We start from the raw sequence: 21,831 nt of genomic DNA, 5'->3' as shown, positions 1-21,831 counted from the left end.
AAAATCCTGTAAGGATAAATAATAATAGATAATAATAATTTAACAAAAAGTGCATACGTAGTTGAGTTATAAAGTCCAATAGTAAACCTCGGAATTAGTTTAAAGGGTAAAATTGAATGTAGAGCCTGTCGCTGAATAAAAATAGTATAAAGGAAATGTCCTGGCAAAATAAATAATAATAGATTATTTAAATTTAATAACAAGTGCATATAAAGACGACTGTAAAATCCAAAAGTTACAGTAGTGTTAAATCACGTATTGTCTCTGTCGCCAATAGTTTATTGGATACTTGTTATTTTAAAAAGGGACATGAAAGTTTGTTTTATTATCTTACAGTAAGATAAAAGAACTAGAGTATTAAGATTAGAGAGACTGATTTCTGTCTGATGCAAAATTCATCAATTATGTGATTGGATGTATCATTAATTAAGAATAAGTTGTATCTGGGGCGGTTAATTATGTTTTTTTAAAAATGGAAGATACAAATATTCTTCCCGGAATAATTACGAAAACAAGAAGAACTAGTGCAGAGATCATCAAAGAGGCCAAGCAGCACATCCAGGATGTTCAAGGTAAAAATATAAGTTGTAAACAATTTAATGACAAACTCGAATAGGGCTCAATACATTGTTTCTTGTTATTAAGTGTGAAAATTACGTCATTCTATTTGCCGCGCGATCAGGCGTATTTTACATACAAACAAGCAAGGAAGAATGTTATAACAGAATTTTAGATAGTGTAGTTATTATAACATTCTTCCTTCGGTCAAGTCGTTCTGAATCGTTTGAAGTCGAAATTATACGAAATCGTCTAAGGCATTTCGTAAAAATTAGAAGATAAGTGCAAAGTTTTTCTTTAGTAACCGAGAATACCTATTAAAGTTGTAGTAACATTTTAAACAAATAAGAGTGATCTAGCAATATCTGAGAATATATCCATAAAAGACCATAAATCTAATATATTTATTTATAATTAGATAGTGTAGTTATTATAACATTATTCCTTAGTTCAAGTCGTTCTGAATCGTTTGACATCGAAACTGTATCAAATCGGCTAAGGCATTTCTTTAAAATTAGGAGATAAGTGCAAAGTTTTTCTTTAGTAACCGAGAATACCTATTAAACTTGTTGTATCATTTTAAACAAATAAGAAAGTCTTAGCAATACACGAGAATATGTCCATAAAAGACCAAAAATCTAATATAATTTATTTATAAATATAATATTTTACCATTATCAGGAGGTACTAAACTCGTGGACACTTGCAGGCCCTATACGCCCAGGGCTCCAAATAGGGCCTTGTTTGGAAAAGGGGCGCCGCCTGGAAGACCACCGAGTGCCGTCAGGTAACCTAAATAAAATGATAATATTAATATAAATTATTGTTAGTAATTTCAATTAATTTATTTTTCAGTTTACATAATTTACAATTCGAAACATTGTCGGCAAGAAATTTGGAACCACTGTCTTTGAAATCAAGAGTAAGTAATACTAAACTCAAACTAAGGGACCGATTCTGTCGCATAGCATACCAATGTTATGGCAAGGCTATGTTATGAAGAACTTTCCATACTAAATATTGACAAAAGCCATGTGGTTGCTGTGCAGTCAGGCGTATTTCTCAGGTTGTCAGATAGAAAATCTAATCTGGAAACCGCACAAATGTTACAAGAACGATGTTAGATAACAGGGTCTTTTTGACCCAGCTTCATAACACACGAGTGACGTTGCAGTTTACGTGTAAAACGCCTGAAAGCACAGCAAATACATGACATTTTGATCGTTTTCAGTATGTGATTCAGTAGCATAATGTATGGATGTTGGAGCGTAACATGGCCTTCCCATAACATTTTTCTGATATGCGGCTGAATCGGTCGCTAAATTTATAAAATATAAATTAAGTGATTTATCTATTCATCTATTTATTTCTAGAGCAATAGTTTACCTCGTGTCCAATCAGCTTTGAGCCAAGAACGTGATCATTTACCATCTTTGGCACCACAGCCTCCGAAAACGGCACCAGGTAGACAAAGGCACTTAAATAATAATAATTAAAAAAAAACTATTCATATAATTGGTCAACAAAAGTATCGCAAATTTATAATGAACTTTTTATAATCAAAAAAGCTATGATTATTTTTAAAAGTACTTTTTATAATTTCTTTTTAGCTTTAGGACGATGCCCTTTGACAAACGGCATACAAGGCAAAGCCGTTTTCAAAAAATCGGAATTATTTCAACGTGCTTCAAGTTCTCATGAAGAATTTCAGGTAAGTTTTACACCATTAGTTCATTACAGAAATCATTACCATTTTGAATTCATTTATTTTATTTCTCAGGTGCCTTCAACTTCCATCGAATCCTGGTCAAGTGCAGATTTGACTAGATTCCTGTTATCGAAAAGAGGCGATACCGAACCAGATGAGTTGTTAGTGAGGGCTCTGGTAGAAATCAGGGCCGAACATCGAAAACAGGAGACTTTTGAGAGATCTAAGAGGAGTGAACTTTTGGCGGCTTTGTATGGGTTGGTGGATTCGCAAGATGCCAGAGTTTTGTTGGAAGTTGCTGCTATTGTCTTATCGGTAAGGTAAAACATACATACATATATATATATATACAAATATATATATATATATATATATATATATATAAATATCTTTTTATTTTTTAGATGGGAGCAACTGGCAGCAATTTAGCAGGCGCATGCAAGTTAATCTACAAAGTTGCCAAATCAGAAGAAAATGATCAGATTATATCCGAATCTGATATACCAGGTATAATATATTACTTTTGTTATTATAGGTAAAAAATAAAAATATGAAGGTCTAAGATGTGAATGTATCTCCTGCTAATCTTCTGCAACTTTCTATTCATTTTATAAACATATTGTATAATAAACGCAAAAAAAGTATTTACATAATAATAAAAAAATAATGACATAAAGTATTTACATAATAATAAATCTCAAAATGGCGAATCAATAGCCCCCTAACAGATTTTGGTTTTTAAAAAACAACATAGTTAGATGACGATATAATTAATTATATTTGATCCGCATAATTATCGACCATTTTCCCATTTAAAAAGAGCAATCATCTATGTAATATCACCTTATTCTTTATGAATTCTAGAATAAGGAATTCCTCAAGGTAGTTAATTAGGCCCTCTTTTTATTAATTACATCTTTCACCTGTTTGTACAACAAGATGTAAAATCAAAATGGATTACATGAATATTAGTATAAATTAAATTAATATTGCTTTGAATTGAATCTGGAGTGATTCAAGGCAGTATGTTGAGACCGTTCTGTACATATTGTCTAATTAAAATAATGATTTTTTAATATTCTAGAACTACTGATTGATGGTTTAGCCAGGGCCAATCCTTGTGAAGATACTGACGCATGTAAGTAATTTTTTTTTACTTATATATTAGGGTGGTCCTTAATATGGACATTTTCGATTTTTTTTGCTCCCAAGGGCTCAAATGCTTCCAAAATAATAAAAAAGAATTCTCTAAAAGTTTTTATTCTTGAAAGCAAAGAAATTCGAAGATGTCCATATTAAGGAGCACCCTAATATATATGTATATATATATATATATATATATAAACAAATAATTTTAATTTTTTAAGGTATTTACGGATATGGTGCATTACGCTTTTTGATTGCACCTGCAGAAGACAGGATAAGACCAATAAAAGGTAACTAGAACACTAATAATTAATATAATTCACATCAACTCAATATTAAATATCATTCATAAAAACTGCCAATCATGAATTTTTGTCACTCTTACGTAATGAAACAGCCTCATATGTGACTCTAATTTGATAATATTCAAACCCAGTTTTTATAGCCACAATAATCGCTTAATAATAAATGTAATTATCATTTTGAATTATTTAAAATTGTCCAAAACTGTCTAAAATCTTCTAAAATTGTAAAAGTTATCCAAAATTGTCTGAATTTGTTTAACATTATCTAGCATTGTCTAAAATCTTCTAAAATTGTCAAAGGTATCGAAAATTGTCCAAAATTTTCGTTATCCTGACCTTGTCTAAAATCTTATAAAATTGTAAAAGTTATCCAAAATTATCTGAATTTGTTTAAAACTGTCTAACAAAATTTAGACAATTTTGGACAGTTTTGGACATTTTTGGATTAATTTGACAATTTTAGAAGATTTTAGACATTGTTAGACAGTTTTAAACAACAAATTCAGACAATTTTAAAATGGTCCAAAACTGTCTAAAACAATTCACATTAAGTAATAACATTACTGATGTTTTCTTAATTTTTGTTTAATATTACTAAATGGTGACTCGACTTTGCAGGCGCAGCCAAATAAGTTTTACTTCAGTATTCTTTATTGTTACAGCAATCTTTATTGTATTTCTACCATTTAAATTCATTTTCAATATATTTTATCAATTGGTCACAGAAGATCTTCGCCAAGGCAAAATAACCGCAGAGCTGATGGAAAGAAGGGAAGTATCAACTCGTCCAAACTACGAGGTTGACCAGAACAAGGACATATCGGAGTCGATCGCCAAAAGGGTTCTGGAAAAGGGCGCCGGGGAGCTAATGGTGTTGCACTTAAAACTGTTGAACGAAATGGTAATAAAATAATATAATAAGTAAGATAGCATTATCTTTGTGTTAGTGTTTTAACTTCGTTTGTCTCTATTAACACACCTCATCACAAATTACTCGTTTATTGTCTCTACTTGCACTCTCTATAATATTCATATCTATATGTCATTATTGAAGTAAAACTTCTTTAGGCGCGACTCGGGTGTAAATCCGTAAAAATGCAACGGAAGTGCGTTACGGCAGATAAGAGTCGATAAGATAAGAGTCGAGTGCCAAAGATTCGTCATTCGTTTTCGATGATATCATTTTTATATGGGTCGATTGTGATTAGTCGTCGTCTATGTGAATAGAGATTTCTCGTTGTATGCGTACCGGCATCAACGATGTATGCGTATCAATATCAACAAGCAAATCGGCATTGATAAATAAACATTTTAAAATTACATCGTAGTACAAATCTTGATTTAATGAAAAATGCCTGAATTAGAAGAATATTTTACCCTGTTCCTTGAAATAATAAAACAAATTAAACGTTTGTGCCGTGTACTTAACGTAAGTTTATTGATTAGAAATTATTCGTAGTTTCTATAAATCTTTGAAGTTATTAAAATGGAAAATATTTTTTAGGCAAGACAGATATTACAGCTGTTCAAAGAATGAGATTGTATTGTTAGCGAAATAGTAAAAAACAGTCAATGAATGTATGTTAATTTTAATTACATGAAGTTCTTCAAACACAATTACCACATAATGAGTGAAGTTGAGAAAACAATATTTGTTTAGATGTTGTTTAACACAAATCACTGTGTGAACGGACATTATAGAATTTATTAATCAGCAATTACTTCATTCTTCTAATGAAGGTTCATTTCTAAATGTTAATTACAATGACAAACCGATCAAGTCATATTTGAAGTATGACTTCAATTACATTATTGTTTTTAAATATATACATATTTTTAATGCTACTATAAATATATAATTTATAATTTATCATTTTATAAATGATGTGTATGATGGTTGACGTTGACACTAATAAATGTATGCATCACGAGTGTTACCATATTACTAATAAACATTATTCAAAATTATTATATGATGTATTCATTATTTACTTAAATGCCATCTCGTACGGTTGCAAATAAGTTTTACTTCAATTTTTTTGCCTCTCACAATATATAATCGTACATTATACTTTTGTTATTCTATCTATATGTCATGCTATTTAGGTCAACGAATGTTTATCTTCTATCTAGTTGTCGATCATAATAAAGACTCTTTCATGTTTACTTATCTATGGACTCTTTATTATGATTTGTTCGTCAGTAGAATTCATTTATCTAGTTTTTAATATTTTAGGGTCCGATGCGAAGTGGAAGGATGCACACGGTTCTACAACTGTGCGCCGCATTGAGAGCCCTTGCGGGGTCTCAGTACGTCGCCTCTAATTCTCTAGCAGATTCGTGCGGACCACTTTTGAGAACCGCTGAGCTTTGCAATGGCCAAAAGGACGTTCTTGCTGTCTTGAGCAGAGCATTGAGGTAAAGGAGTGTTATTAATATTAATGATATACTCATTAGTGGAGTATAATCATATCTCCAATGGAAGTTGGATCGTAACATGGCCTTGCCATAACATTTGTCTGTTATGAGGCAGTATCAGTCCCTCAGTCTGCTCGTCAGTAGAATTTCTCGGACAGTCAAGATTCTTTCACCATTGCTAATTTTATATTCCGCAGTATTCTATCAGAATCGGCAACCAGTTGCGGAATTCTGGGATCTCGTGTAGACATTTTAGGAAGACTTTTGGACGCAGAAAGGTTGCCAACGCCTGCCCTGTTGAGATTTATTTACACTTTAGGCAACGTGATGGCACAATGCGATAGTGCCAGAGATATGGTAAAAAATAAAAATTATATGTAATAATAAAAGGTGGTCTCAACACACGTTCTTGAGGCACTCCTAGTCTTAGATTCTTTATATTTTAAGCATAGGGGTAAACCTAGAACAAATGTGCTTCACTCTGTATGAGTGTTTTCAGCATATCGCAGATGGTGCTAGCGTTTGTTTTAAAACACAATTTTTGTACAGTGTAATATATCTTTTTTGATGGAACATAATGTTTACTTTTTTCTCATTATATACTTTTTACAACACATTTGTGATTTTGGTTAAAATGTATTTTATACGCGTATATTTTGTTCTCATTTCATTTAGTGAAAAATTAATCAAATTAAAGGTTTATCTTTTCTATATTATATATTTACAATATAAGTCTTATCCTAGAATTAAACCTAAAGGTAAATTTACGTACTACGGTCGGTGGCGACATCTATGGTATGCTGAAAGAATTAAAATTGATATAATGTCAAAGCGGCCGTGTTTGCAATCTATTTATACTTGTTTCTCTATGATTTTAGTATTATGAAGATGAGAAGTCCCTGACGCAATTGTTAGACGTCATCCAGCAGTATTCGGAAATTGATTTTTTGAACAATGAGAATGATGAAGCTGTCGATGTCCTCGTCAAGGTAAGAATAAAGTTATAATTAGATGTACAGTAGAACATTGATTAACCGGACTAATTGTTGTCGATGGCATCCGGATAATCGAATGTATGAAGAATAATGTTGTGTATTTAATAAAAATAACAGATACATGCATAGATATCAACGAAAATAATGTTTATTAAGAAATTGAAACTTCCTTTTGTATGTACATATATATTTTCTTAGATTACATTACATACATATTCTAAACTGCAGCATAAATCGTGCAAAAATTCGAATTTTAGATATGTACATACGTAGTATAACTGAGTCCGTATAACTGAGGTCCGGATAATCGATGTTCTACTGTATGTAATTATCAATTACAATTTTCATCTATCCTTTTCCAGAGTGTTCGTGTCCTAGCCAACCTGTCAGTAAGTCCGGTAGCTGGTGAAGGTCTAGGAAGAGGACGAGCCTTGGCATCTTTACTAAGGCTACTTTTGGCAACAATGAGGTCAGTCAACTACAAACCAACATTCATATCTATTTATCTCATAAATAAACAATCAATCAATCAGTACATCAATTTTAATTCTTTTAGCATATCATAGATGCCGCCACCGACCGTAGCACGTAAATTTACCTTTACCCTTGTTAGATTCAATTCCAGATAAGATTTATATAAATATACAATATACAGAGTAAAGCGCATTTGCTCTATATTTACCCCCATGCTCTATCTAATCAAGTGTATTTTTACAGATGTTGTACTGTCAACAACGAACCCACAAGTTTGCTTATGGCAACACTAGGAGCCCTCCACAATATCGCGTTCTACAAACAGGACGACGTTGACCAGATCGATGATCCTAGATGGGATGACATCACAATGGTAATATATATATATATATATATATATATATATATATATACACATCACAATACATCCATAAGAGAATGAGACAACATGAATTAAGCGTCATTCATCATAAAAGCCGAAGTTTCCAAAGCACTCTTGTCCAACATTCCATTGAAAATTCACATATTTTTACCTTTGAACCCAATATTTTATATAGAAAGGATTGTGCTTTTAAAAGACTTCTTTCTGAAAGCAGTTTAATCTTTTTGAATTCGTCATGTTGTGTTAATAAAAGATCAGATCATAATATCATTCATAATTCATATCTAAATTTTTTAAACCTAATTAAAAACGATTAATCCTTTAATAATTTTGTGTGTATATATACATGTATATATACATGGTCTGTTCAAAAAGTACCCGGAATTACTAATAATTAAATTTCGCGGGTCTGGAGTGTCTGATTGTCAAAATTTTTTTTTTATTGTGTTGGTATACATGCCCCTAAAGTATGATGAAATTTTCAGCTATATTCACTGTTTACTTTGTCTGTGGTAGTCGCTAAGGTTCGACGTGTTTTTCTGAGCTCGGCGATTTTTACAATGGAAGAATTGAAAAGTCAAAGAATTTGTATTAAATTTTGCGTAAAAAATGAAATAAAGTGTTGCAAAGTGCAAAAATTCACCAGATATGGCTCCGTGTGACTTTTTCCTATTCCCAAAGTTGAAGAGACCCATGAAAGGACGGCGGTTTTCCTCGATTGAAGAAAAAAGGCCGAATCGCTGAGAGTGCTCAAGGACATATCAAAAAGTGAATATCAAGGGTGCTTCGAAAATTGGAAAAAACGCTGGCATAAGTGTATTATATCTGGGGGGGACTACTTTGAAGGGGACCACATTAATGTAGACGAATAAATAAATATTTTTTTGAAAAAACGAAAATTACGAAAACTTTTTGAACAGACCTCGTACATGTATATATGTAGTAATATATATTGATTGCTTCTTTTCCGAACAGTAAATCCAATAATAAAAAACAATTTTATTTTTGATGATGTTTAATAACGACGTTTCGGAACTAGATACGTTCCGTCATCAGGTTTATTCTGTCAAAGACAATGTTTTTTTTTAAAATTATTGATTAACATTAATTAATTATGGTCATTACAGATTATTTAGAAAAATTATAAAGGAATGGATTATGTACCAGTGTAAAGAGTAATATATAAAATTGAGAAGCAAAAATTATTTACCTGTAATAATTTATATATCCATATCACTAATATTTTTTGTTAAAAACACTCGATTTTTTTCGAGGATATTTGTAAATGTTTTGACTTCACAAGACTTTGTAACACACTGTTAAGGAATATATACGGACTTAGGCAAAAATATTTTTTTATGGCTCTTGTATTGGTAATTTATGAAAAATGGTAATGTATTGCTTTAGCAAATGTTGAGAAATATTATTATGTATATATATACACGCACATACATACAGTCGTTATTAAACATCTTCAAAAAACAAATTGTTTTTTATTATTGGATTTACTGTTCGGAAAAGAAACAATCAATATATATATATATATATATATATATATATATATATAGTTCTAAAAAATATATTTAATAATAATTTTGTGATTTAGGTTCTCTGTACGATGCTGACTTTGGGAAACGTCCAATCTATCGAGGCAGCCAGAGTGTTGAGCAATTTGACCAGGACCAGGAGGTGCCGAGAGATTTGCCTTTCTTGTGGAGGATTGAAAGTGTTGGTGGACTGTTTGCAAACTGGTAATAAAAAAATACAATAGCAAATTCTGACCAGAACTCTAAAATTTTGACCAGACCTATAAAATTGTAAACAAGACTCACAACTTCTGACGAGTACTCTAAAATTAAGACCAAAACTCTAAAACTCTGACCAAAACTCACAAATTCTGACCAGAACTCTAAAATTATGACCAGTACTCTAAAATTGTGTACAGCAACAATCTTGTAAATATTACTCGATTATTCTGAATTCTTTATTCACTGACCTGGACAACTCTATTTTTGCTCGTCAGTAGAGTCCTTTTCACGTACAGTCCATATTTCAAATTATTACAAGGTTTAGTTTGCTCGTCAGTAGAGTTCTATTCTCTGAAAGTCCACATCTCTGATCTGCACAGAATTCAAATCGCTCATAAGAAGAGTTCTTCTTTCTTAGAGTCCATATCTCTGATCCTCGAGAGATTTAGTTTGCTCGTCAGTAGAGTTCATTTTTTAGAATCCCCGAAATTCTATTTTTACTGATTTTTTCTGTTCGTCAGTAGAGTTCTTTTTTTGATAATGATATTTGTAGAGTCCATATCTCTAATTGCCATAGACAGTAGCATGTCAGTAGAGTTCATTTTTCTCAAAGTCCACATCTCCAATTTGCACAAACTTCAATTTGCTCGTCAGTAGAGTTCTTTTTTTGAGGATCCAAATATCTAATCAGCACAAGATTTAGTTTGCTCGTAAGAAGAGTTCTTTTTTCTTGTATTCTACATCTCTAAATTTAAAAAAGATTCAATTTGCTCATCAGTAGAGTTCTTTTTTCTTATTGTTAGTGTCTAGATTTCATATTTGCAGAATATTAAGTTTCCTTGTCAGTCGAATCCATATTTCTGATCCTCGAGTTGTTTAGTTTGCTCGTGAGTAGAGTTGTTTTTTTCAGAATCCCCGAACCTCTATTTTTACTGATTTTTTCAGTTTGTCAGTAGAGTTCTTTTTTTTTAAACCCATTCGTAGAGTCTCCGATTGTCATTGACTAATATAATACATTATTAATTCTTTCGGTTTGCTCGTCAGTAGAGTTCTATATTTATCTCACATCTCCAATCCTTATAGATTCACCACTACATATTACATTAGTGACTTCTTTAATTTGCTCGTCAGTAGAGTCCCTTTCTTCAGTTCCATAGTATTACATCGCTTATTATATATATAGAATGTTATAAATGACTTATAGATCACATAAAAGTGTTTTCTGGTGTCTGATAGATTGATATTGTCCTTCCTAATAGTCTTCACTAAATTAGTCAATATTTGGTCCCTTTTGGCGCCAATATCTACCAATTGTCATCTTTATTTCCACACCAACTCATTTTTTTTAAAATGATACCAACTAAAAACTGATGCATAAAATCAATTAGATCACTTTTCCTTTCAGATGATTCTGCAGAGTCCCTTCGCACCCTGGCAGGAGCCTGCGTAAACCTTTTAGGAGAACCAGGATTGAGGATTCCCTTTCATAAAGTAGGAGGTCCTGTGGTCCTAGTGAGACTTTTGGAGAAACAGACGCAATATCATCATAAGGATTGGCAACTTTGCGCCCTTTTGTGCCAGGTAAATAAAAAATTAGTGGTGCATGGCATCGTGCCTTAAGGCAAATTGCTGGAACTTACGGTACCAAAAACTGAATTATTAAAAAAAACTTTTAAAAAATTCGATTTTTGAGAAATTTGGATATTTTTTTAAAAAAATTGACATTTTTGAAAAATTTGTTTTTTTATATTTTGAGTTTTTCTTGTATTTTGATTAATTTTGAAAATTTTGAACATATTTTTGAGCAATCGCACTGCATAGCTGATTTGGAGTCGAAATATGAAAGCGCGCGCGCACACACACACATACACAAACACATATATACACACACACATCAATTTTTTCTAAGGTATGCCAAATTGTTCAGAAACCTCTAAAACGTAAAGATATATAAAAAATTTTCATTTTCGATTTTTTTGTGATTACTATAACTTATGTATGATAACTGTACCATCTAGAATTCTGTCATCATAACATTCTTCATAGCTTGTTTATATGTAAATCACGCCTGATCGCACGGCAAATAGATAGACATTTTTACATATTCACTACCAATAAATAAGCATAAGATAGCGTTGCCATTACAACCCCATTTTATGAGGCAGTATTCTTTTACATTTGATTTTTAGATTTAGTTTGCTCGTTAGTAGAGTCCTTTTCTTAATTCTATATTAAGTTTACTCGTCAGTAGAGTCCTTTTCTTAGTTCTAGATTAAGTTTGTTCGTCAGTAGAGTTCTTTCCCATTTGATTTCTGGATTCAGTTTGCTCGTCAGTAGAGTCCTCTTTAAAATACAAAGGTTGTAATTTGTTGGTTACGTAACACTGGCACAAAAATGTTACATACAGAATATCTCAACAATATATAACAATAACCAGATGTGTGATATTTAGGGGGCAATTCTGCCTCATAAAATAGCGTTGTCATGGTAACGGTATCTTATGCTTGTTTCTTGTTAGTGAAACTGTGAAAATGTCAATCTATTTGTCGTACGATCAAGCGTATTTTACATATAAACAAAGCAAAGAAGAATGTTATGATAACTACAGCATCCAAGATTCTGTTATCATAACATCCTTCATTTGCATGTTTATATGTAAAATACGCCTGATCGCACAGCAAATAAATAGACATTTTTACAGATTCACTAACAACAAACAAGCATAAGATAGTAAGATATTTTATAAGGCAGAATTGACCCCTTAGTAAAATTTGTTGATAATTACATTTTAGGTTTCAATTATCATTGTTTAATTTAGGCTTTATGGAACTATCTAATGGACTGCAGTGATGTAGAAGCAGCCCTCGGCGAAGAGACTTCAGAACAAACTGTTTGGGTTCTTCTAGAACTTTTAGGTAAGAACCGAACCAAAAAAATAGATTTATTTTATAATATAAATATTATAAAATAAAAAAAATATTGTATAAATATTTCATAGATGATGGTGGTCCTTCGGACCATTACACAAACGACTACGAAGAATTTTACCACGTTGGTGCACAATTAGTTGGTTACATCGAAGGAAATCTGTATGGACCTGATGAGATTACAGAAATAGCTCCATTAAGGAATTGAAATTAAAAAAAAAAACGACATTACTCGCTTTGTCCTTGTAGTGTTAAACGGTTACCGTAACTTTATTGGAAGTCGCCTTAAAAGTTTTACTTCAAAAACGTAAAATTTAAGAGTTTAAAACACAAACGTATACGTAAAATATGTATTAGCGCAAAATAGATTTTATGCACTTGTCAGTAGCAATTTACCAACACAAACACCAAATTTAAATTATTATAATAATAAATAAATGGTAGTCTGCCCGAATGCAGGTCCATGGTGTGACAGCCACCACAAACAAATGATTTGGCAAAAAATTATGTATTATTAAAATTATCAAAATATTAGATATTACTAAATTATTATATATAAAAAAAAAATATTATATATTATTAAATTAATAAAAATGTCAGAGTGTGCTATAATTGATATTATTAGTTTTATATGTACAATATTAATTAAATTTAATACATATTATATATGATTATTAAACAATAATATTTTAAAATAAAACGGCCGTTTGATTTCAATATGTCAAGAAATAAATTATCACAAGTATCTTATCTTATAAAATATCTTATAAAAATCGGCTCTAATTTAATTATAAGAAATATGATAACCACTTTTATTGGATAATATTGCTCTCTTATCTTAACTTAAGATAAAATAATTTCTTTGAATAACTTTTAGGAACCAATTCTGCGGTAATATAGACGATAACATAGCATTTTTATGACAACCAAAAACATTGAAAATGTTTATTTATTTGCTGTGCAATCAGGCGTATTTTACATATAAACAAGCAAGGAAGAATGTTATGAGTGCATCTTTGTGATGCGCACGGTTTTTTGTGTAAATTACGGGTAATAGTCCAGTAAATTGATAGATTAACAGTTTTTACTACCAAGAAATAAGCATAATATAGCTTTGCCATACAACGATATGTTATCATCTATTTTAGCGCAGAATTAGCCCCAAAATTATAGTGATAAAAGTATCGTTTTGTTTTAATTATCTTATCGAATATTAGAATAAAAAAGCAAGTTTATCCAATTACGGTGCTATTAATTATTTTTTTCAGTAGCAATGATTTAGAATTCAATTTTTAACTTAAGTTTAAAGTTGTATTGAATATACTGTAGTTATCCCGTCACCAACCATAAGGTTTAGCACCTAGAAATAAATCAATAAACCCATCACCAAAATAGAATTGAAACATCATTTTACATATAATGTTACCACGAGACAAATAAGCAAAGCTGTTTTTGCAGACATTTCTGTTCAACCGTACTTAAATTAAATAAAATGGTAAAATATTTTTTTGTTAAGATGCAAGAGTAATTTAAATGTTTTACCAAAAAACAGTTTTACTTCAACAAAACAACTGCTAAAATAAAAAAATTAAAAAAACTCACCAGCAGTGCCTACAAAATTAGCCAACCATCCAGTTCCACCATTGTTGATGGTTGTTGTGTAACGAACCATCAGGTTATTACTGGAAGACGTGTACACTGCAGGTTGATCCTAAAATATTAAAAAATTAAACTAAAATTTAGTTTAGTCTTAAAAATATATATATAGACTTTTAACAAGATGTATTGGAGTAATATCACACCAGGACAAACCAGTCCACCATTGTTTTCGACTTTCATTATTGATCATAAACATGCTTAATTCGACTAACTAGAAAAAATCATGGTAATTGTTTACACAAATGCCAATTTCATTCACTAGTAAATAATTTAGTACAACGTTAACCAAGATCTGTTTTAAAAAAAAGCAGAAATGATCTGATTATACTTATTGGTTACACAAATCAGAACATTCCAATTTGAGGTGATTTCGAATGATTAATTTAAAAAATAATTAATTTAAATAGAATAGTTTATAATAATATATAACTATTAAAATATATCCATGTGTGGAAATAATTTCTAATGTAATGGAGTAAAATCAAACCAGTAAACAGTCACGATTGTTACTTAAAAAGAAATCATTAGGCTTTTATTATAAATCATATCGAAACTCAATTATTAACCAAAATCATGGTGATCTACCAGGGGAACAGTCACATATCAAACAATTTTAGTGGCTTTTATTATAAATCATATGGAAACTCACTATTATTTACCAAAATCATGGTGATCTACCAGGTAAACAGTCACATATCTAACAATTTAGTACCTACAGCGTTAGAAAAGTTCTGTTTTTAGATTAGTAGAAATGATTTGATTATTATTATTGGTTGCACACAATCAAAGCATTCTAAATTCAAGTCATTTATCGATTATTATTACAATATAACTCATTTGTATCATAAAACTTAAATAATTAAATTAAATTTTCTACTTACGCCTCCACAATATCTGGTAACAGTTTTATCAGTTCCTGACAAAGGATCCTTTTCTACAATTTCCAAGAAGTCGTTGGCACAAGTACTCGAGGAACCCATGTCGAAAACTAAAAGGAAAATTATCATTATATTATAATTATATATATATATATATATATTATTAAATATTTATATATAATTATTACTTGAGAATTTAAGTAGTACAACCAGTCCATTGGGTACTGATACGTCCCATGTGCAAGTACCAGCCTTTCGGTAAATTTGTGGATACAAGGGGCTCGAGAAGAGACCTGCATAGTTGAACAAGGTTCCTCCACAACCTCTTCCTAAATAAAAAAAAACAATAATAAATAAAATTAAATAAATTAATAATAATCCTCAACTAAATTTCTTACCTTGGTCGGTGCTAGTATATATGATATCAAAATTATAGCTGCCATAGTCCATTTTAGTATGAGACTTCAAAATCAGTTGCGTCGAATTTGAGAAAATAGGATCAGGAGTTTCGTACCCACAAAGTCTTGCAACTTTTAAGGAAGTCGAGACTTCACCATCGTAAATCTAAAAAATTATAAAAGATATTTATTGTAGTTATGGGGTGATTGGAAACAAGTAGAAAAAAAGTTGAAATAATATCTATTATTTATTATTATTAAATAAAAACAAATAAATAAAAGTAGCATTAGTTACCTCCAAATAGGTATCTTCACAACTTTCGTCCATGCTGTACATAAATAGAGCATTAAAGTACAGAGATAAGGTGTTATTTTCAGGGGCTGAAACTACTATTGTGCAATCGTCTTTGACATTGTCGTACATTATGCGTCCTTGGGTGTGGGAGAAGTTTCTAGAGCAAGCTAAAAAAAAAAGAAATAAAATATACCAGGTTTATTGAAAAAAAGTCTATTAAAACAGAGTACAATCGTGGTTAAGTAACCAAACTAAATATTGAGGATGGAGCTTGGAATTCCACAAGGATCAATATTTGGTCCACTCACTTGCTATTGAGTATTCCAATTTAAAACCAGTCTTCTCGATGGAACTGTCTGATTTGAAGCTGATGACCATTTCGTTTTCTCCAGAATAATAATCAAAAGGCTTCGAAGAGCCACATAAGAAATGGCGAGTTATTGGCATGCCTCCAAACTAAAAAAAAATTGAATAAAACCAACATTATGCATCTGTCGTTGTATGCGTTCCGATATCAACAAGGAAATCGGCATAGATAAATAAACATTTTAAAGTTACATCATAGTACAAATCTTGATTTAATGAAAAATACCTGAATCAGAAGAATTGTTACCCTGTTCCTTGAAAATAATAAAACAAATTAAATATTTATGCCGTGTAATAAACGTAAGTTTATTGATTAGAATTATTTCTATATTAGGTTGTCAAATATCTCCCTTCCGCCTTTTTGTATTATAAACCAAGAGCAAAAAAGCGGAAGCGAGATATTTGACAACCTAATATTATTCGTAAATAAAAGGGACTCTACTGACAACCAAACTAAAAATGAAAAAAGGAGGAGAAAAAAGGACGAGCAAAATAAAAATAAAATTCAAAGAGACTCTACTGATGATTAATTTAAAATTAAAGATAAAAGGGACTATACCGATGAGCATACTGAAAGGGACTATACTGACGAGCATACTAAGAACAAAATTAAAAAGGGACTCTACTGACTCTACTAAAAAAAAGAAGGTGGTAAAAAATAAAAATAAATCAGTACTTACCGCGTATGGTCTATTATCTTTCGGAGCCTTTCCAAAAACAAAATCATTCCCCAAGCCTTCTGATATAAACTGAGAATGCTGCAAGAGAACAAAACAATTAACCAAAATTAAAAACTAGTGGTGTATGGCATCGTGCCTTGAGGCAAATTGCTGGAACTTTCGTACCGTAATGAAATATTCGAGAAATTTTAAACGTTTTCAAATATATTATTGCAAATACTGTAACTTTCATTATCTTTGCTATCTTGTTATATCTGAGCAAATCAAATGTAAATCATAAATCATTTATCATCTCCAGAACATTAACAATCGTCATTTAATTTCGAATTCAATTTCAAAAAAAAATAGTTGCCTAATTTACACAAAATTGAAAAAAAGCTCCCGTACAGTCACAGTCTAAACGCATTTGCAAATAATTCTGTGCGACATTTTCACTTATACTGTGCTTAGCACGGCGGCATTTTCACATTTTTCAATAGTTTTCACAAAATTGGAAAAGTGGTCCAGTACATAAACAGTCTAAACGCACTTGGGTATACATTTGCACCGGAGTGGCGCTTAGACTGTGCTTAACATGGGTAATTTTTAAAATTTTTGTATTTAGTATTTTTCATCATCAACTGTATTTTCCAGACATGAAAAATAAAAGGACTCTACTGACAAGCAAACTATATTTTGCATTATATGAACTGACGAGCAAACTGAAATACTCGTCTGCTCGTCAGTAAAGTCCCCTTTTATATATTTTAACTTTTGCTCGTCAGTAGGGTCCTTTTATTAATTCTAGATTAGTTTGCTCGTCAGAAGAGTCCCTTTTTATTTCTAGATTAGTTTGCTCGTCAGTAGAGTCCCTTTTTTAATTCTAGATTAGTTTGCTCGTCAGTAAAGTCCCTTTTTTAATTCCAGATTAAGTTTGCTCGTCAGTAGAGTACCTTTTTTAATTCTAGATTAGTTTGCTCGTCAGTAGAGTCCATTTTTTAATTCTAGATTAGTTTGCTCGTCAGTAGAGTCCCTTTTTTATTACTAAAAATGCGGACATACAAAACACACACACATATCCATTTAGTTTCTGAGGTATGTCTCTTAAAAATGTTCAGAAACCTTCAAAACGTTGAGAAATGCAAAAATTTTCATTTTAGATTTTCGACCCATTACTATAACTACCCTACGGGAAGTTAAAAATAATTATCTACTATCATCTATCAGGGAAGGAGAAGAATGCAGACGATTGACGACTTACGCGAGAAGAGAAAATACAGGGAACTGAAAGCCAAAGCACATGATCAACAAGCATGGAAACAAAAATTTGGAAAGGAAAATACATGAAATAAGAAATAGGGATAGGGAATAGTGGTAATGGGATGAAGGGCAAGGAAGTCATTTGTTGTGGTGGCTCTCACACCATGGACCTGCCTTCGGGCAGACTACCATTTATTTATTATTATCGTCTATCACCTGTTTATCAGATATCTCCAAAACATCCCGACTGCACACACCATCAGCATCGGGTTCTTGCAAATCACAAGTCGCCACATGGACGTCTATCCTGGTACCTGTTGGTGCAGTCAACAACCAGGTGCACCTTAAGGAAGGAGGATACTTTGTAGGGAATCCTGGTGCAGTCAGGATTTGACGAGACTTTGTCACGTCGAGGACGTTCTTACCACACAAAGCTGGGTAAAATGATAATTATAGTTGGGTAAATAAAGGCACATATACTTTGTAAAAATATATGGTACACACATGGTATAGATTTTATGGTAGCATTAAACCCTGAACTTGTATGTTCTCCATCTGACACAAATCGTATCCACAAAGCATTTGTGGATGATATTACAATATCCGGTAGCATGTGACCACAGTATCTTCCGATAAGTGGTGCAAATCCTGTGCTACCATCACGAACCTGGGGGTAAAAAAATTAAAAAATTAACAAGAAACTAAAAAACTTAGGAATCGATTCTGCCGCATAAGAGAGCAAGGTTATGGCTATGTATAAAACAATATATATATATATATATATTTATATATCCAATTCCCATACAAACCGAGACAGCTAGTATATATATAATCATGTATAAATCGATATATACATTTATATATCCAATTCCCATGCAAACCGAGACAGCTAGTATATATACAATCATGTATAAATCAATATATACATTTATATATCCAATTCCCATACAACTTGATACAGCTAGTATATATATAATCATGTATAAATCAATATATACATTTATATATTCAATTCCAATCAAAACCAAGACAGCTAGTATATATAAAATCACGTATAAATCGATATATACATTTATATATTCAATTCCCATGCAAACCGAGACATCTAGATATAATCATGTATGAATCAATATATGTTAGATAACAGGGTCTTTCTCACTCAGCTTCATACATACGAATGGCACGTAAAATAATTGCAAAAAAATTTAATTTTTTTTCGTACAAATTTTTAACAGTATATTTTAAAATTACATTTTTAAGTGCCCATCATTGCGTGCCATTCGTATGTTATGAAGCTGAGTCAGAAAGACCCTGTTATCTAACATATATTGATTTATACATGATATATATATACTTGCTCTGTATCAAATTGTATGAGAATTGGATATATAAATGTATATATCGATTTATACATGATTATAATATATATATATATATAGTATATATATATAATATATATATATTATATATATTATATATATATATATTAGCTACCTCGGTTTGCATGGGAATTGGATATATAAATGTATATATTGATCTATACATGATTATATATATATACTATCTGTCTCAGTTTGTATGGGAATTGGATATATAAATGTATATATTGATTTATACATGATTATATATATACTAGCTGTATCAAATTGTATGGGAATTGGTAATATAAATGTATATATTAATATATACATAATTATATATATACTAGCTGTCTCGGTTTGTATGGGAATTGGATATATAAATGTATATATTGATTTATACATGATTATATATATACTAGCTGTATCAAATTGTATGGGAATTGGTAATATAAATGTATATATTAATATATACATAATTATTATATACTAGCTGTCTCGGTTTGTATGGGAATTGGATATATAAATGTATATATTGATTTATACATGATTATATATATACTAGCTGTATCAAATTGTATGGAATTGGTAATATAAATGTATATATTAATATATACATAATTATATATACTAGCTGTCTCGGTTGTATGGGAATTGAATATTTAAATGTATATATTAATTTATACATGATTATATATACTAGCTGTCTCAAATTGTATGGGAATTGGTAATATAAATGTATATATTAATATATACATGATTATATATATACTAGCTGTCTCAAATTGTATGGGAATTGGATATATAATGTATATATCGATTTATACATGGTTATATATATACTAGCTGTCTCGGTTTGTATGGAATTGGATATATAAATGTATATATCGATTTATACATGATTATATATATACTAGCTGTCTTGGTTTGTAGGAGATTGGATATATAAATGTATATATATTTATACATGGTTATATTTATACTAGCTGTTTTAGTTTCAATGGGAATAGATATATAAAGTATATATTGATTTATACATCATTATATACCTTAGTTTCGATGGAAATTGGATATATAAATGTATATATTGATTATACATCATTATATACATACTAGCTGTCTTAGTTTCGATGGGAATTGGATATATAAATGTATATATTGATTTTACATGATTATATATATATATATATATATATATATTATATACTACGGTCCTGGTGCTATTTGTGCGTTTTCTACATTCTATATGACAACATGATAAATACGCCTGACTGCACACTAACCCCATAGCTTTTGTCAATATTCAGTACAAAAAGTTCCTCAATAACATAGCCTTGCCATAACATTTGCCTATTATGCAACAAAATCTATCCTTAAACTTTACCAAATTATTTTTTTCGTGTCAATTATATATTTACCTCCAAGTAGTCGCAGTTACATTTATACTCAGCATCCTTATTGGTGTGGTTAACACATGGTGCCAAATGGAAATCCTGAAATTCTAATTTAATATTTTTGCCCAACGTTGTATTCAACGACCAGTGGCAGTCTAGATTATTTAAATATCCTTCGGAGTTCATCAGAGTACCAGGATTTAGCATAAACTGCTGATTTGTGTCTGTTATGTTCAGTAGACCACCACAACCTTGAGACTCTCCTGGTAAAAGATAAAAGAACGATAAAAGAAATAGTGAAATTGTGAAAATGTTTCTATATTTGCCGTGCAATCAGGCGTATTTTACATATAAACAAGCAAGAAAGAATGTTGTGGTAACAGAATTTTAGATAGTGCTGTTATAATTATAATATAATTCTTGCTTGTTTATATGTACGGCAAATAAAAAGACATTTTTCCCAATTATCCTTTATACCTGCGACAAAATAACATGAGCAATAAATCCACTAAGTTGAACCCCATGATCAGTCCTCATGTGTATAGTCATTTGTGTTTTAGATGATTTCAAAACTGGTAAAGTGTCATTTGCTAAATGTCCACACAATTGAGCAAGTTTTCTTCCTTTTTCACCATTCCATTCAAATATTGCCAGGTAGTTAGTAGCAACTTGGGTTGAACTCCATTTCCAGATGATCAATTCTGGAGAAAAATAGAAATAGAAGAATAAAGTTAACTAGTGGTGTATGTCATCGTGCCTTAAGGCAAATTGCTGCAACTTCCCTTTACCATAATGAAATATTCGATAAATTTTAAACGTTTTCAAATATATTATTATAAAATACTGTAACTTTCATTACTTTTGCTATATTGTTATATATCTGCGCAAATCAAATGTAAATCA

General features: G+C 30.8%; 2 protein-coding genes across 2 annotated transcripts in view; one reads left to right on the top strand and one right to left on the bottom strand.

The window, feature by feature from the left end:
• Positions 1–472: 472 nt before the first annotated feature.
• Positions 473–12,869, top strand: LOC113386480 (armadillo repeat-containing protein 2). Its single transcript, XM_026624260.1, has 18 exons — positions 473–572; positions 1,240–1,345; positions 1,414–1,480; positions 1,932–2,022; positions 2,169–2,269; positions 2,339–2,581; positions 2,671–2,773; positions 3,351–3,404; positions 4,380–4,618; positions 5,954–6,135; positions 6,333–6,492; positions 7,014–7,124; positions 7,493–7,599; positions 7,848–7,977; positions 9,593–9,737; positions 11,140–11,315; positions 12,553–12,649; positions 12,733–12,869. Exons 1-18 carry the CDS (start codon positions 473–475, stop codon positions 12,867–12,869), a joined length of 2,349 nt encoding a protein of 782 aa, XP_026480045.1.
• Positions 12,870–13,998: 1,129 nt separating this feature from the next.
• Positions 13,999–21,831, bottom strand: part of LOC113386479 (cubilin homolog) — a 26,543-nt gene continuing 18,710 nt past the window's right edge. The window contains exons 9-14 of the mRNA XM_026624259.1: positions 15,597–15,762; positions 15,387–15,527; positions 15,202–15,308; positions 14,439–14,531; positions 14,264–14,372; positions 13,999–14,021 (exon numbers count right to left, since the gene is read on the bottom strand). Of these exons, the coding sequence (XP_026480044.1) occupies positions 13,999–14,021; positions 14,264–14,372; positions 14,439–14,531; positions 15,202–15,308; positions 15,387–15,527; positions 15,597–15,762 (639 nt within the window). The remainder of the gene's footprint in view (positions 14,022–14,263; positions 14,373–14,438; positions 14,532–15,201; positions 15,309–15,386; positions 15,528–15,596; positions 15,763–21,831) is intronic.

Source organism: Ctenocephalides felis, unplaced genomic scaffold (genome assembly GCF_003426905.1).
Source record: "Ctenocephalides felis isolate EL2017-DRISC unplaced genomic scaffold, ASM342690v1 CF-g0.4_SCAFFOLD_03571, whole genome shotgun sequence".
NCBI classification, from domain to species: domain Eukaryota; kingdom Metazoa; phylum Arthropoda; class Insecta; order Siphonaptera; family Pulicidae; genus Ctenocephalides; species Ctenocephalides felis.
The sequence above is the reverse complement of the archived record's forward strand: the minus strand, read 5'-3'. Positions and strand labels throughout refer to the sequence as shown.